The 16251-nt window shown below is 36.5% G+C and overlaps 1 protein-coding gene across 5 annotated transcripts in view; it reads left to right on the top strand.

Moving 5' to 3' along the window:
• Window positions 1-16251, top strand: part of micu3a (mitochondrial calcium uptake family, member 3a) — a 39627-nt gene that overhangs the window by 7723 nt on the left and 15653 nt on the right. For 3 of the 5 annotated variants that reach the window (XM_065254501.2, XM_065254498.1, XM_065254499.1), the window contains exons 5-9: window positions 196-243; window positions 3969-4051; window positions 4153-4224; window positions 6895-6936; window positions 10255-10350. In XM_065254501.2, coding sequence (XP_065110573.1) covers window positions 196-243; window positions 3969-4051; window positions 4153-4224; window positions 6895-6936; window positions 10255-10350 — 341 coding nt within the window. The remainder of the gene's footprint in view (window positions 1-195; window positions 244-3968; window positions 4052-4152; window positions 4225-6894; window positions 6937-10254; window positions 10351-16251) is intronic. The other 2 variants (XM_065254502.1, XM_065254503.1) reach the window with 2 other exon arrangements.

Here is a 16251-nt window from a genome sequence, read left to right on the forward strand (position 1 = left end):
TCTATCTCTGGAGGCCCCTAGCTTTGAAAATCAGTAAACATTTTAATCCGACCTTCAGATGAGCCGCCTTCTGAGTTTTTAGTTTAGACAAAGATTAAAAAGAAAGAAGGGATTAAAACTTGGCCCATTTGTGGGTTGTTAGTGTGTTACTGTACATTAGGAGAATTGATGTGACCCTTTGATATCCTTTTCCAGGCATCATCGCTTACACAGAATATCTCTTTCTGCTATGCATTCTGACAAGTGAGTATGACCTTTATCTCTTAATCTTCTGTCTCTCTCTCTCTCTCTCTCTCTCTCTCTCTCTCTCTCTCTCTCTCTCTCTCTCTCTCTCTCTTTCTCTCTCTCTCTCTCTTTATCACTACCATAGCTCTGGTCCTTGCATGTTTAACATCTATGGTGTGGCACATTGAGGCAAGGCCCACCCAGACTCCCCACAAAATATGATCTTGTAGCTCAGTTGGTAGGGCATGGGTTCAGTTTCCAGGGACCAACACACATTAAAAAAGATAAAAACAAGTGCCATATATAGTGCTATAGCTCAGTGGTAAAATGTTGCATAGCAGCAGAAAAGGTCATGGAGTTCAAACCAGGGAACACACAGTTGGATAAATTTGGATAATTCGTTTTTTATATAAATTATCTGTGAAATGCATGAATGTAAAATATAAAGTTTTCAATTTTCCATATAATAATCTCCCTTATGTTCTCAGACATATATTTTGTTGATCAGAATTTGCTCTAAGAGACTTTTATTATGTCCTTACCTCAATTTAGACAAATTAATACATACCTATCTTTATTCAATGCGTGCACTTAATCTTTGTACAGCGTGTCGTGAATGTGTTAGCATTTAGCCTAGCCCCATTCATTCCTTAGGATCCAAACAGGAACAAATTTAGAAGCCAGACATATCTTCCATGTTTTCCCTATTTAAAGGGATAGTTCGGCCAAAAATGATATTAAACCCATGATTTACTCACCCCCAAGCTGTCCGAGTTGCATATCTCCATCGTTTTTCAGACAAACACATTTCGGATATTTTATAAAATGTTTTAGATCTTTCAGTTGATTAAATGTAATGTTACGGGGTCCACCCATAGTCCACGACCTTCAAGTCCAAAAAAAGTACGTCCATCATTCACAAAATAAATCTAAACGGCTCCAGGATGATAAACAAAGGTCTTCTGAGGGTAATCGCGCGGTGTTGTAGAAATATCCATATTTAAAACTTTATTAACGAAAATAAATACCTTCTATTAGCGCCGCCATCTTAGACTCCTCTGTATTCAGGAGAGAGTATTAGCATAGTGTACGCACTTTTCTTAGTGACGTATGACAAATTCGGAGGGCGGGGGCACAGAGCAGCAGCAGAGTAGCCTCCGTAGGCTGCGTAAGCTCTCACCCTGAATGCGGACGCGACTAAGATGGCGGCGCTACCGGAAGGTATTTATTTTCGTTAATAAAGTTTTAAATATGGATATTTCTACAACAACACTGCACGGATTACCCTCAGAAGACTTTTGTTTATCATCCTGGAGCCGTTTGGATTTAATTTATGAAGGATGGACGCACTTTTTTTGGACTTGAAGGTCGTGGACCCCGTAACATTACATTTATTCAACTGAAAGATCTAAAACATTTTATAAAATATCCGAAAATGTGTTTGTCTGAAAAACGATGGGCATATGCAACTCGGACAGCTTGGGGGTGAGTAAATCATGGGTTTAATATCATTTTTGGCCAAACTATCCCTTTAAAGATGGTTACATGAATAGTTACACGAGTAAGTATAGTGGCACAAAATAAAACGTGGTGATTTTTTAAGGTGATAAAAATGAAAACTATATTGTATGGCGGAAGAGCACTTAGGCTTTGTCCACACGAAGCCGGTGCATTCCCTATCCGATCATTTTTTTTCCTCGTTCTAAAAAAATAATCAGTAAACACGGCGTCGTCTCAAGAAATATCTGCGCACACAAGAAACCACTGAAAGCGGTGTAGAATATATGCCAGACCAGTATGGGGTGCTGTAATTCTACCACAGATATACACTATACACAGAGAAGAAGACTTTGAGCATGCGCATAACCTTGCGCGCTGCATACGAACCAAGAAGAAGAAGTGATGGCAAATGCAACGACTTCAACAGCCAAAGCGGAGTCTTTCTCCTGGTTGTCTTCCGTGGTGGATCTAAGAGCATGTGGCGTATGGTGTTGTCCATTATCGCTTGTTGCTCACCACAATTGCATAGAAGCAATAGATTTTGCTGTAATAAAGCTAGTAGGCTTAGTAGCTTCTGTAGCACGAACACAATCATGTAGTCCGCCATTATTGTTGTTACGTGTGATGCTGCCGACACGTGATGTGATGACGTTTTTGCTTCACAAAATATATGGATTGGCTGTACACACGAAACCGTAAGGGTGTCGATTTCAGATTTATCCACTTTAGGACCTGGTTTCAAAAAATAGCGGTTCCATTCTCCCAAAACGCCGGATCCGTGTGGACGAAATGCCAATACGATAAAAAATGTATACGTATACAGTGATTCACGTCTCTGTGTGGACAGCCCCTTAGTTTGCAGCACTTCCAGCTCAGCAAACTAAGTGCTCTTCCGCCATACAATATAGTTCTCATTTTTATCCACTTAAAAAATTGCCCCGTTTTATTTTGTGCCACCATATTTACTCGTGTAACTACTCATGTAACAGTCTTTAAATAGGGAAAACATGGAAGTATTTGGTGGCTTCTAAATTCATCCCTGTTTGGATCCTAAGGAATGAATGGGGCTAAGCTAAATGCTAACACATTCACGACGCGCTGTACAAAGATTAAGTGTACGCATTGAAAAAAGATAGGTATGTATTAATTTGTCTAAGTTGAGGTAAGAACATAGTAAAATATTGAAAAACTGTGGTGTTTTCCTTTAAAGTTCTCAGTTATATCTCATTTTGATATCAACCTGTATTATATTGAACATAATAAATATTATATATATTTTTAGAATCAACTATTAACAAACACAATGTCTCCCTTAATGTCTTTAGTGGATTTGGCCCTGCTTTGTGGCATAGCTCAGATAATTTGGTCATATGTGATTTTCAGATATATTTATTTATTTTTAATGTAAACTCTAAATATCATTACTTAAGCAAAATCATACAGTTTATTTTCCATTGAATCTCATTGATGTCTAGGAGATACAATTAATATTTATTTATTTTCCCTGCAGGGTTTTTAACAATCATCTGACTAAGCCGTAGTTGTAAAGTCTCTTTAGCTTGCAACACACACATTTTGGACAGGCGTGTGCCATGCTGTTGCTTGGGCAACAAAACAAAGTGGCTCCTCGTAGGGTTCAAAACACAAGAAGAGTGTGATGAAAGGAAAAGTAGTGAAGAAAAGTGATAACAGCTTCATACAAATACGGGTTTCACCTCTGATCAGATCTCTGATTGAGCCACCTAGTGGCAGAATATGGTGGTTTAACCTTCCTAAGCACTTTAAAGAATGAATTTATAGTAAATGAATTAGTATTTTTGACACCCCACCACTACAACCTTCCATTGGTCAAACAAACAACAGCCACAACAAAAGTAATTTTTCTCATTTGCTTAGAAATTTTTGTTTAATGCTCCAGAGTCGCTGAGCCACTGTTTCCTTTTTAACTTATAGGCCTGGTTTCACAGACAAGGCTAAGCTAAAGCCAGGACTATGCCTTAGTTAAAATAAGATGTTTAAGCATATTTTATAAACATGCCTTAGAAAAATACGATTCTGGTATCTTGAGACAAATCAATGACACTGGCATATTTTAAGATCTGTTAGTGCAAGTATTTTCAGTTGATACAGCTCAAACATGTGTTTTAGTCCAGGACTTAAGCTTTGTTTGTTCAGGGGATAATGTTAAGGGGCTGGTATACAATAATTAAAAAAATAATAATCTTTGTAAATGTTTCCTTCAGAGCCGCATGCAGGCTTTAAGATCGCCTTTAACATGTTTGATGCAGACGGCAACCAGATGGTTGATAAACGCGAGTTTCTTGTGGTGAGTGGATTAATTATAGATCAGGTTTGATTTCAAACAGCCGTCTTAACTGTTTTATTACTCAACTCTCGGTTAACATGTTTCTTGTTTTCCGCACTTAGCTGCAGGAAATCTTCAGAAAGAAAAATGAGAAGAAAGGGAGAAAAGGAGATGCAGAAAAATCTGCTCAACTGGTAAGAAAGAGTTTGAACGACTGATAACAGCAGACCGCAGACATTTGTTTGTTATGAATAATGTAAAGTGTATTAAAACTAAAAATTACAATAAACAAACTGAAATGAAATAAAGCTGTTACACAATGCCATGGAAAAACCATTATTGTTCCATAAACAACTTTTACCTTTCAAACAATCTAATAAGAAGTGGTTATTTGGAGGTCCAATATTGGTTCTTTTATGGCATCAAGTTAAGCAATACTTTGATTATGTACCATAATAAGCTTTAATTTCAGATCCTGATAATCAAAGGAGTGTGGGGAGCTCTTACTGTTATAAGGATAGTGTTTTATATACAGGTTATACGCAGTATAAACATGGCTAAAGAGTTGTATTTGTTGGTCAATATTTTTGCTTAAATCAGGTGAGTTGTGAGTATATTAAAGAAATGTTTGATCCCAACTTAATCACTTGTTATGCTTTAGGGATCGATTACATAAGCTGATGCTACAAATCTGTGCAAAATAGATTTTATGAATATACAAAAGTTAATTATTTCTTTGTATATGTCTTAAGAAGTATTATGTTAGTATCGTAGCGGATTCACTTAAGATTATATTTCTAGTGTTGTGTTATACACATGTACATAGATACAGTGTTAAATTCACTCCTTTACTCATCTTTCTGTTGTTCTAAACCTGTATGAGTTTCTTTAAAAGATATTTTGATAAATGATGGCAAGCACACAGTTGTCAGGACCCATTGACACCCATTGGGCATGGGCCCACCTCAAAATATGCTTGCCCCCCCCTTGTGCCCCCCTCCAAACAGCATAGACGGATTAGAGTATAACATCTGCGGTGCAGAGTAATCACTCTAAAAACAAACATTGCTAAATAGGACTAAAAGTGGTTCTTTGTTCGTTATCATAAAGGAACCATTTTAAGTGCCATATAGCACCAATTAAGTACCTGTTTAGCACCGGTATAGAACCATATTGTGATGTAGAACCATATGTGCTGCTATATTGGTGCTATATGACCCTGTATGGTTCTTCATGGGTGCTTCATAGGTGCTATATAGCACTAAAAATGGTTCCTCTATGATTACGAGCCAAGAACCACTTTTAGTCCTACAGTATTTAGCACCGTTTGCTTATCGGCAGCGTAGCTCAATTTGAACACCTGCCAACTAGGTGTGTTCGACTTCACGCGGTGCCGCAAGAACCAACAGGTGGACGACATCAAAGTACCGTGAAAGCACTCCTTTGTGTGATTTCGAAAGCGCTCTCGGGGGACTTTAATGTCATCGGCCTACTTGTTATTGCGGCACTGTGCGTTCACATCAGACGCGATAAAGCCGGCAGAAATGTGCTATTCGCGCGTACTTGGACGCTTGAACATTTTGCGTTTACTTGCTTCAATTCCGCGTGAAAGCCATGCGTGAAATTCTACTCATTCGAGACATTCACGCGAAAATTCACATCATGGTAGGGGCTTTTGTGACTCGCTTCCTGTAATTACGTCACTACTAGAGCAAGCTCCTGATTGGTTATCACGGCACAAATATCCGCGAAAGTTTTTTCAGCTGAAAAGTTCTGCGACATTCGCGCCGGGCGGACCCCTACTAGCGTCTTTGCATTGACTTGACATGTAAATTACTCGTACTTGCCGCCTCTTTCGCATCTGGTGTGAACACACAGTTAGAGTTTGTGTTTTGTTGTGTTATTCAGCCCGATGCACCAGCACCGCTTAAAATAGAAATCATTATGTTACGTTTCTACCTGTTTTAAATATTAAATACACAATCATTTACCCTAAATAGTATGCAGTAATGTTGTAAACGCTAAAATGTATTTAAATAAACAAACATTTTTGCATGGCAGTTTTTTTTTTTTTGCATGTTCGTGAACAACTTCACCTTTAAATTATTTAAAGAGGTTTGTTTATTATATGTAATTGTATTATTTATTAAAAGAGAGATGCCTTGTCCAGGCACATGTGCAGTGCCATTTTTATTCCACTTGTGTTGGGTCACATGACTTTTCCCATGGGCCCCCTGACTGGTTCTTGGTTCCCCCTGTGCCACCCCATTAAAAAAATCCTAGAATCACCCCTGTTGGTACAATATTGTGTCAAAATATCTTCTTTTGTGTTCAACAGAATAAAGAAACTTATGCAGGTTTAATACAACATGAGGGTGAATACATGATGACGACCTTGAATGTGTGCATGAAATTCTTCTATTTTTACGAGTATCAGAAATATTTATTTTAGTATATTAAGCCAACCCATTGGCACAGGATTTAACGTGAGCAAGCACCATTTATGTTTTCGGCTGAAAATGTAAAACTCTCTCTATATAGTATGGGATGCTCAAAATTCCATATATATCCTACAAACAAACAGGGACTATTGGCCAACTATTGTGCACCTCCTCCAAACTTCTGTTTTGATTATTTTTCTTGTCTTTGATGCATAAACCCTCTTATCTCATTCACACATCTAGTTTATCAAGGGCTATCCGAGAGAAAGCCAATCTTGTCACCCCTCTTGGAATCTTGAAAGTGTGTCAACTGTCCTGTGGTTAACCACTTTCTGCTCTTTGCATGTTTGACCTGTTTATCCATCACTACTTATTTTGTTTTCTCTTCCGCCTGCTCTGATCTCTCCTCTCGTCTCTGTGTAGAGTATGCAGCTCTATGGATATCAGGTTGTCCCCGTAAACAGCGTATGTATCCCCCGCTGCCCTCTGACCTGTGAACTATAACCTCTTTGTGAATCTTGAAATCATGGGAGGGATGATGGGAAAATGAGAGAGCTCTACAGATGACTCAATGAAATGTGGAGGAAGGTGGTGTGGACCTCAGAGGTCAGAGAGCACGTAGAAGTTTGGCCACAATCAGTCTGATTTGATTTCCTATTGATTTTGTTGTCTTTAAGCACAACATTTCAGTTACAAACTTCATCAGTGGGCTTTAGAGAGGATGCCTGGGTACGAATGGGCGGAGTTTTAGTGCAAATGTGTTTTCTATTGAGCCAGCTCAGTAGTCTTTCAAATGCACTTACTGTACATTTAATTGCTAATGTTGCGCCTTTCTCTTTGTCTCTCTGTTTTCTTTCTCTCTCTCTTTCTCTTTCAAACCGTTTTAATATTAGTTGTTTTTCCTAGAGAGAAAATTGAGAATTAGAGAGAAATGTAAAGACAGTTTTAGGAAAAAGGTGTAATGTGTTTTAGCGGCATCTAGTGGTGAGATTGCAAAATGCAACAACCCTCAATTTCAAAACGCAATAAAAAGCTACGGTAGCTGCCACAGGACAAACATATAGGGACGAAACGCGCTCTGTACAACAGCTTGTCCATTTAGGGCTACTGTAGAAACATGGCAGCAACTTCTATATAAGGAGACTCGTGGTGTATGTAGATAAAAACGGCTAATTCTAAGGTAATAAAAACAATACAGTTCCTTATGTAAGGTCTTTATACACCACTAAAATATAGTTATGTATATAATATTGCACTTCTGCAAAGAGATCCTTCCAAAAATGACACATTGCACCTTTAACTGAGTCTTCCAATGTCAAAGGATCTGAGTTACAGTATCAACAATTTTTATTTTACACTTTTCGAATGAGACATCTGAGACAAAGTTTATACTGAAAACAACTGATTAAGAACTTCATTAAGTCTAATGAGCTGTAAAATGTTCTTCTGGGCGCACACATACTCTTGCATTCAATTACAGTCACTTTATGAACAAACACACAACTATACAAGAATGCAGTTGAAGCACTCCTGAGCTGGTGTAATGTTCGGACAGAGCGATTCTGTATTGGTTATAGGGAGAGAGTGACAAATAGGCAATTTTCTGACTGATGAAAGAAATTTATATTATGAGTCTATATGTATGCATGCATACAAGAAATATATGTCTGCTTGGCCTTAAATTGATGTGTCACTAGCAGTCTCTCAGCCTCTGTAGTAATTGAAGATGGGACATTGAATAATTTAAAATTATTTAAAATGGGTAATTGTCAATAATTTTGAGTCAATTGGTCTTGTAGACCAAAACAACTTTGAGGTTTTTATCCCTTAAACACTGAAAGTTAAACTACCTCAAACAACTACTCTGCCTTGAAACTGGATTAAAACTGGTATGACGTATTTGAAGTTCACTGAGCTTTCTCATGCCTGGTTCAGACTACACAAAATCAGCCTGATTTTCTCTCAGTCCATTTGACTTAGGGTGTCGTAGTGATTTGTAAACAACATTGGCCATCAGGATGCGGAATCGATCGTTTTATTTCATATAATGCGTCATAGTAGACAACAACCAACATTAAGTTTCTGTCACATCTGTGATACTGAAAAGTAGAAACACAGAAATGAAAGAGACACGATGGTGTTGGTGTATGCTGCTAAGTGAAATTATGCAGTGGATGAAAGGTTTAAGGACCTAAGGCAACAATACTCCTGGATTTATGGGGCCCTATTTTAATGATCTACAGTAAGCCCATTGTCTAAAGCGCATGGCGCACGGTCTAAATGGGCGTGTCCGATGCCACTTTTGCTAATTTAACGACAGGAAAAATGGTTTGTGCACCGAGTGCATGGTCGAAAAGGGTTGTTCATATTCTCCGAGTAATGGGTGTTTTGGGCGTAACGTGCAATAAACCAATGAAAGTCTTATCTCTTTAAAAGCCAGTTGCGCTGGCGCTATGTCTAATCCCTATTTAGATGACAGACTTTGTAAAACTAAGCGGAGGAAGAAGATCCCTAGTTTAAGAATAATGTTAAAAAAATGTGTTGTTTTCATTTTTATTTTTATTTTTTGGATTAAAACCTTTAAAAGCTTTTTTCTTTCAGCCATAGAAGTACAAATAGCAGGCTTTTAATTGCTGTAAATGTATTGATATCCTACATAATCATTGTAATCTCATAAAATAATTAGCAAATATGCTAGAAAAGGTTTGTACTTTAAAAAATACAAACAAGAGATAAAGAATTTACAAATGTGCGGAGAGCCGAAGCGTTTTAGCTCTCAGACAGCGCCATGTGTTTTATTTTTTTAAAGCATTACTTAAAATGTTTCTCATCTCACCATATCCACTACTTAAGCTACAGGTGAAGCAGCTCTTTACACCTTCTAACGTCTCGGTCCTCATTTATGTCCAAGAGACTCAATAATAATCTTTTACATTTCAATCCTTTAATCTTTCATATTTAAAAGTGTTTTTGTGCTGCTGCGCATTCATGCATGTGATAAGCAAAACCGTGTTGTCGTCCAGTTTATAGGTGCATATTACTAACGCGCTCTTTAAATAACAAAAAACATATTGCGCTGAATATTTTAGTTGCCTCAAAATAGCAACGCGCTAACAATGCGCCTGAACACACCTCGTTTTCAGACCAGAACCGCCATGGGCGCAACATTGGGCGCAAATGCATTTGCTATTTAAACAACGTGGCGCTAAACGTGAAAATGATCATTGCGCCGGGTTGAAACTAGCCAAAGACACTTGCACCGGGTGTATGATAGAGTCCATGGTCTTTTTCTAGACATCAGTCACTAGTTCCACCTTCTTGATGACATCACGCACATCATTAAAGACAGCAAAGCGATGATTGGTCAGAAAGCAACATAGGTTTCTTGTTACTGCATCTGACAAAGTGACTTTTGTAATTAAAGTAGACAAAATTATTGTGTAGTCTGAACTGGGCATATAGATGGATTTGTTATATCAGTGTGTTGATGATCAGTGTAAATATCCAATTTCAGTTAATATCCCAGAATTCACTAATAATCCAGGGTTTTATTAAACGATTTATCACTTTCATCATGTAACCACAAACAATCAGCATGTGGCTAACATCAACAACTGTCTAACTTCAAATCTCCTTTTCCGACGTTACATATTTATTTAGTTGTATAGATAACACTGATATCATTCATGTTAGAGGACGGACTGAGAGGCTACGCGACACATCCTCTTTTTAAATCTTTCTAACATGATAACAACTTTCCATCTCATGCTAACCCCTCTGCAGGTGCTAAAAAAAGAGACTCAGGAGTTTGTGCCCAGGAGCTACTGGGACATGCTGAGACGTGGCGCGAGCCAAGCCCTATTTTCTGACCTAGCAGAGGTACAGCCAAAGCCCTCTGTCCTACTGACCTTATCCCATGCTTGTTATATTCGTCCCCAGTAATCACTAACTTCTCTGATCTGGAAAATGTACCGAATGGTTCCATCATCTTGCTTAGTATCCCAAACCTTCATCCAAAGTAACCTCATGCTAGTGGTCATTGCCATTTAATAAGCCATAAATCATTTTGCTGTTGTCTTGAAATTAGGTTTATTTCATCAACTGTTGATTGCTTAATAAATCTCTTTCTGATGTGTTATTGCACTTTAAAAATGGCTGGGTTATTTTTGACCCATAATGGCTAAATATTGGACAGAACACACCATCGGGTTAAAATTGACCCAATGCTGGTTGTTTTAACCCAACATTGGGTAATTTTTTACCCAGCACGGGGTAATTTTTAACCCAGCATGTGTTCTGTCCAATATTTACCCATTATGGGTCAAAAATAACCCAACCAATTTTTAGAGGTTGGAATTAAATAATAATCTTAAGGTGTCTTTGTCTTGTTTACTAGTAAAAGGCAACTTTATAAAGCCTGATCTCACGAATTTCCGTTGGATAGTCACAGAATTTTTTGCTCATTTTTCAGTAGCATTCTCACGGATCTGTTACTCGACTGTTTTGTCCTATTTTCTTACCATTTTCACTTCGGTTTAGGGTTAGATTTACATAAAATGACATCCCTACCCAAGCCCAACTCTAACCCCAACGCCAGCCGACAATTGTTTAAAGTTTAGAAAATATAAAAGAATACATCAGAAAAAATAGTATAAACCAATAGTTAAAGTGACTTACTAACGCAAACACCAAATCTAACCCTAAACCGAAGCGAAAATGAGTAACAGCAGTTGAGTAACCAGTCCGTGAGAATGCCACGGAAAAAGACAGTCCGTAGCAGGGCCACAGAAAAATGCGGAGATCCGTGAGAATGCCACGGAAAATGAGCAAAAAATTGCATGACTATCCCTCTGAACTTTGTGAGATCAGGTACGTTACAGCAACACAGTCTCACACCCATGGCGTCAATATTTGACGACACTTGACCATGCGTCAATATGTTGACGCGGAGGGTGTACCTTTCGCGTCACTTTTTGACGAACTGGGGACTTCAATACTATCAGGTACGCGAAATTAAACAGTTGTCAACTGACATTGGGGTTAGGGATAGGTTTGGGTAGGGATGTCATTATGTAAATCTAACCCTAAACCGACGCGAAAATGGTAGAAAATGGTAAGAAAATAGGAAAGAGAATTTCGCGTACCTGATAGTATTGAAGTCCCCAGTTCGTCAAAAAGTGACGCGAAAGGTACACCCTCCGCGTCAACATATTGACGCATGGTCAAGTGTCGTCAAATATTGACGCCATGGGGTGAGACTGGGTTGGTTACAGGTACGTTTACACAACAACAATGTATTAAAACTGAAGTTTTCTCTTTGCAGACAACAACGTCGTCAAAACGATACCCGTTCACGGATCTAAAAAAACACTAAAATAACTATAGTCATTTTTTTATTTATGTTTTTATATTTTACTGAACATGATAGCAGTATCATTTTCAAAAACGTTAACTTTGTCAAACCATCACTGTTTTCAAGTGTGCATTTTTAGGCTGCCACATGACATTGGAGTGTAAATGAACAGGCATAGGGCATACAATTTTTTCTGTTTTTCGGTGTAATGTACATGACCCCTAAGACTTTCAGGGAATATAGACAGTAAAAACTGCTTTTTGTTTAAACATTTATAGGATCACTTAAAAACCTAAATGTTTGAAATTATTTTTGTAGTTGTGCCAACATATTCATTAATTTCATAAGAAAACTAACATTTTATTTTATTTCAATCTTATTTTGGTATAGTCTCAAAATATTTGTTTTATTTATTTGTGTTGATGGACATGCTTTTTTCTCTTTTTTTTTCAACATGATCTCACGGAAGGTCGTGTTATAGTCACGCAAAATTTTATCAATTTATTTGTGTCCGTGGCACGTCATTTGTGAAAGAAATTCGTGCAACGCACACAAAAAAACTTTTTATAGAAAAAGACATTTGTGCTCAAGGCAGGGAAAAAATATTAATTTCGTGTCATGGACACAAATAAATTGATCAAATTTTGCATGACTATAACACGATCTTCCGTGAGATCAGTCTGTTTTTTTCTGTGTGTCACTCAGCACGATGTGTCATTTTATGCATTGTTTATTTATTTTTCTATTTTTAAACCACTGTAACTTTTGGTTGGGGTTAGGTTTGGGGTTTGGGTTAGGATGTCTAAAAAGTACAGCCCAGTCTCACGAAATTTCATTATATAGTCACATATTTTTTTATAATTTTTTCGTGATTTTATCACAAATTTCCGCGTTTTTTCGGGATCGTATGATTATCACGTATTGGTTACTCAACTGTTTTGTCCTAATTCTACCCCAAACCAAAGCGACAATGGTTTAAAAATAGGAAAAAGCAGTTGAGTAACCAATACGTAATAATCACACGAAAACAGGAATTCGTTATACGATCACGAAAAAACGCAGAAATTCGTGATAATATCACGAAAAAAAAATTTAAATAAAAAATATATGACTATATCACGAAACTTTGTGAGACTGGGTAGAAAAAGTAACAGTAAACAGAACCTGTACAAATTTGTGCAACACAAAAAAGATACACAGAAAACAATATATAGAAATTTCTGCCTATTGACACGAAAAAAGAGGAAAATTGTATCCACAAACAATTAAATAAAATGCCAATTTCAAAACTTTCATGACTATACCACGAAATGCTGTGAGATGTGGTTGTTTATTTAATTTATTTGTGCATTGAATGACTTGGACTAAATAATATAGATAAAGCAACTAGTAAGAGCCCAGAATAGACGTGAACTCCTTCAATTCATGCTTAAAAAACATATCAGGGTTACACATCAAGAAGCTGCTTAAAAATGTAAAGAGTAACTACATTATTTGCAAATTGTAGGGCTACTTTAACTATGTTAAAATATAGTGTTAAGTTTCCTTGGTCCCAACATAACGTTTTATCAGTTTGGGTGTTTCCTGCAAATCTACCCCGTACAACCAAACACGCTGCAAGAAACAGAGTGCAAGAAACAGATAATTTTAGATATTTTTTCCTAGAAAACAAGACAAAGAAACAAGTTGTGTTTCGAACATTGATTTTTTTTAATACTTCATTATTAATTGTTTTAGTATATTCAGCCTATTAATATTAATGTATAGTTGTTGTGTTCGTGCATTGTCTGTCTCAAACCGGCTGTGACTAATAACAACTCTAAATGCTAGCAACTGCCTGCTATTGATCTCCTAGATTGTATGAATCCACACGCAGAGAGGGCACTTTAAAGACCTTTGTTTGTCTACTGATTCAGTGTGCGTCTATTCATCCTGATGCGTTTGCCTTGTAATGGCTAATAGAGGACGTCTGTAGGAAGCTGTAGTTTAATTATTGTTGAGGATTGTGTGCGTGTGCCCTGTATTTACTTAGTCTGTTATTCACAATGAGAGGGTAATTTCACCTGGGCTTCCTCAGATGACACAACTAGACTGGGCTGTTTGTCTGAGTTGACAACTGCACGGTACCAGACATCATGTGATTGAGAGGGGTGCATGTGTGTAAGTGTGATTTGAGTTACTCATCTTAGAGGTCGGCGATGGTAATCACTGTTTTAACCACTGTTTTTAGATCAAAGAGTAAAATGCCTCGGGAGGTGTCTAAGTCACATTGTGGGTGTGGCTGAGGTGTTACATGTAATGATGACCTCAAAGTAATGGTTTCCTGTAACCGCGGTGTTGTTATGTCACACTTCCAGCAGATTGATGAGGGCGATGTTGGGAAATCAGAAAAACAGCTATGTTTTAGAGAAGTATTTATACAAGGGGGGCATGATTTTTCGAAACAAGAAAATGTGTATATACACACATATGAACTAATGTTTAACTTACACAACATGCACAAAACTGCATTTTATTAATAATCTTTTGTTATTGAATCAAATATATTAGCAAACATGGCTTTCAGTTCCCTTTGTCGTCCTAAATAAGTTGAAGTGCATTGAGGTGGACAGTAGTGAACTACTTTTTCTCTAAAAACTGTTTTTAAATATGTGTACAAAGTGTTTCTCTTTTGAAAACTTTTACTACAAGAGTTTACTACAAGAGTGCGTGCATACTGCACCGCTGGAGTTTTGAAACCCCACGTTCATTGTACGTGTTCATTGTATGCACCAACCAGAGAATGTAGGATGTAGGATGCAAGGCACATGCGCCAAACGTCTGTATACACATACAAGTAAAATAAATTGTACTTGGCAAGGATGTGCATTCATCCATGCCTGTACGTTCGCATACTGTACATGTAAAAAACAGACTATACTCCAGTCTTTAAGCATAACATCATGCTTTATACTCCACTGCATTTCATATGAAATTTTCTTACTTTTTCTCAAGTAACTTTGACTTATTTACTTGAATAAGAACATTTGGTAACACTTTACTTGAAGGGGATTTTCATAAGACTGACATGACATGTGCCATGAACATGCATGAGATTTTATGCACTTTTAAGACAACTCAATAAGTGTCATTTGTTCAATAATGTCATTTTTAATGCTAAGATGATATTGTTTGAGATGTCTTTGTTATGACAATTTGACATTAATACATCATAACTTGTCATGACATCTTGACATTACCAAGACAACATAACCGATCACTTTTTACCAGTGATACAAATTGAATTTGTCATTAATGTCATTAAGTGTTAAAACTCTGTCATATAGTTTTATAACAGCGTCATAAATATTTTTCTTGACCTCAACTACAGTGGTACGAATATAATTTGTCATTAAAATGTCATTAAGTGTTAATACTCTGTCATATAGTTTTATAACAGCGTCATAAATATTTTTCTTGACCTCAACTACAGTGGTACAAATATAATCTGTCATTAAAATGTCATTAAGTATTAATTCTCTGTCATATAGTTTTATAACAGCGTCATAAATATTTTTCTTGACCTCAACTACAGTGGTACAAATATAATTTGTCATTAAAATGTCATTAAGTGTTAATACTCTGTCATATAGTTTTATAACAGCGTCATAAATATTTTTCTTGACCTCAACTACAGTGGTACAAATATAATCTGTCATTAAAATGTCATTAAGTATTAATTCTCTGTCATATAGTTTTATAACAGCGTCATAAATATTTTTCTTGACCTCAACTACAGTGGTACAAATATAATTTGTCATTAAAATGTCATTAAGTGTTAATACTCTGTTATATAGTTTTATAACAGCGTCATAAATATTTTTCTTGACCTCAACTACAGTGGTACAAATATAATTTGTCATTAAAATGTCATTAAGTGTTAATACTCTGTCATATAGTTTTATAACAGCGTCATAAATATTTTTCTTAACCTCAACTACAGTGGTACAAATATAATCTGTCATTAAAATGTCATTAAGTATTAATTCTCTGTCATATAGTTTTATAACAGCGTCATAAATATTTTTCTTGACCTCAACTATAGTGGTACAAATATAATTTGTCATTAAAATGTCATTAAGTGTTAATACTCTGTCATATAGTTTTATAACAGTGTCATAAATATTTTTCTTGACCTCAACTACAGTGGTACAAATATAATTTGTCATTAAAATGTCATTAAGTGTTAATACTCTGTCATATAGTTTTATAACAGCGTCATAAATATTTTTCTTGACCTCAACTACAGTGGTACAAATATAATCTGTCATTAAAATGTCATTAAGTGTTAATTCTCTGTCATATAGTTTTATAACAGCGTCATAAATATTTTTCTTGACCTCAACTATAGTGGTACAAATATAATTTGTCATTAAAATGTCATTAAG

Source organism: Paramisgurnus dabryanus, chromosome 4, assembly GCF_030506205.2.
Source record: "Paramisgurnus dabryanus chromosome 4, PD_genome_1.1, whole genome shotgun sequence".
NCBI classification, from domain to species: Eukaryota; Metazoa; Chordata; class Actinopteri; order Cypriniformes; family Cobitidae; genus Paramisgurnus; species Paramisgurnus dabryanus.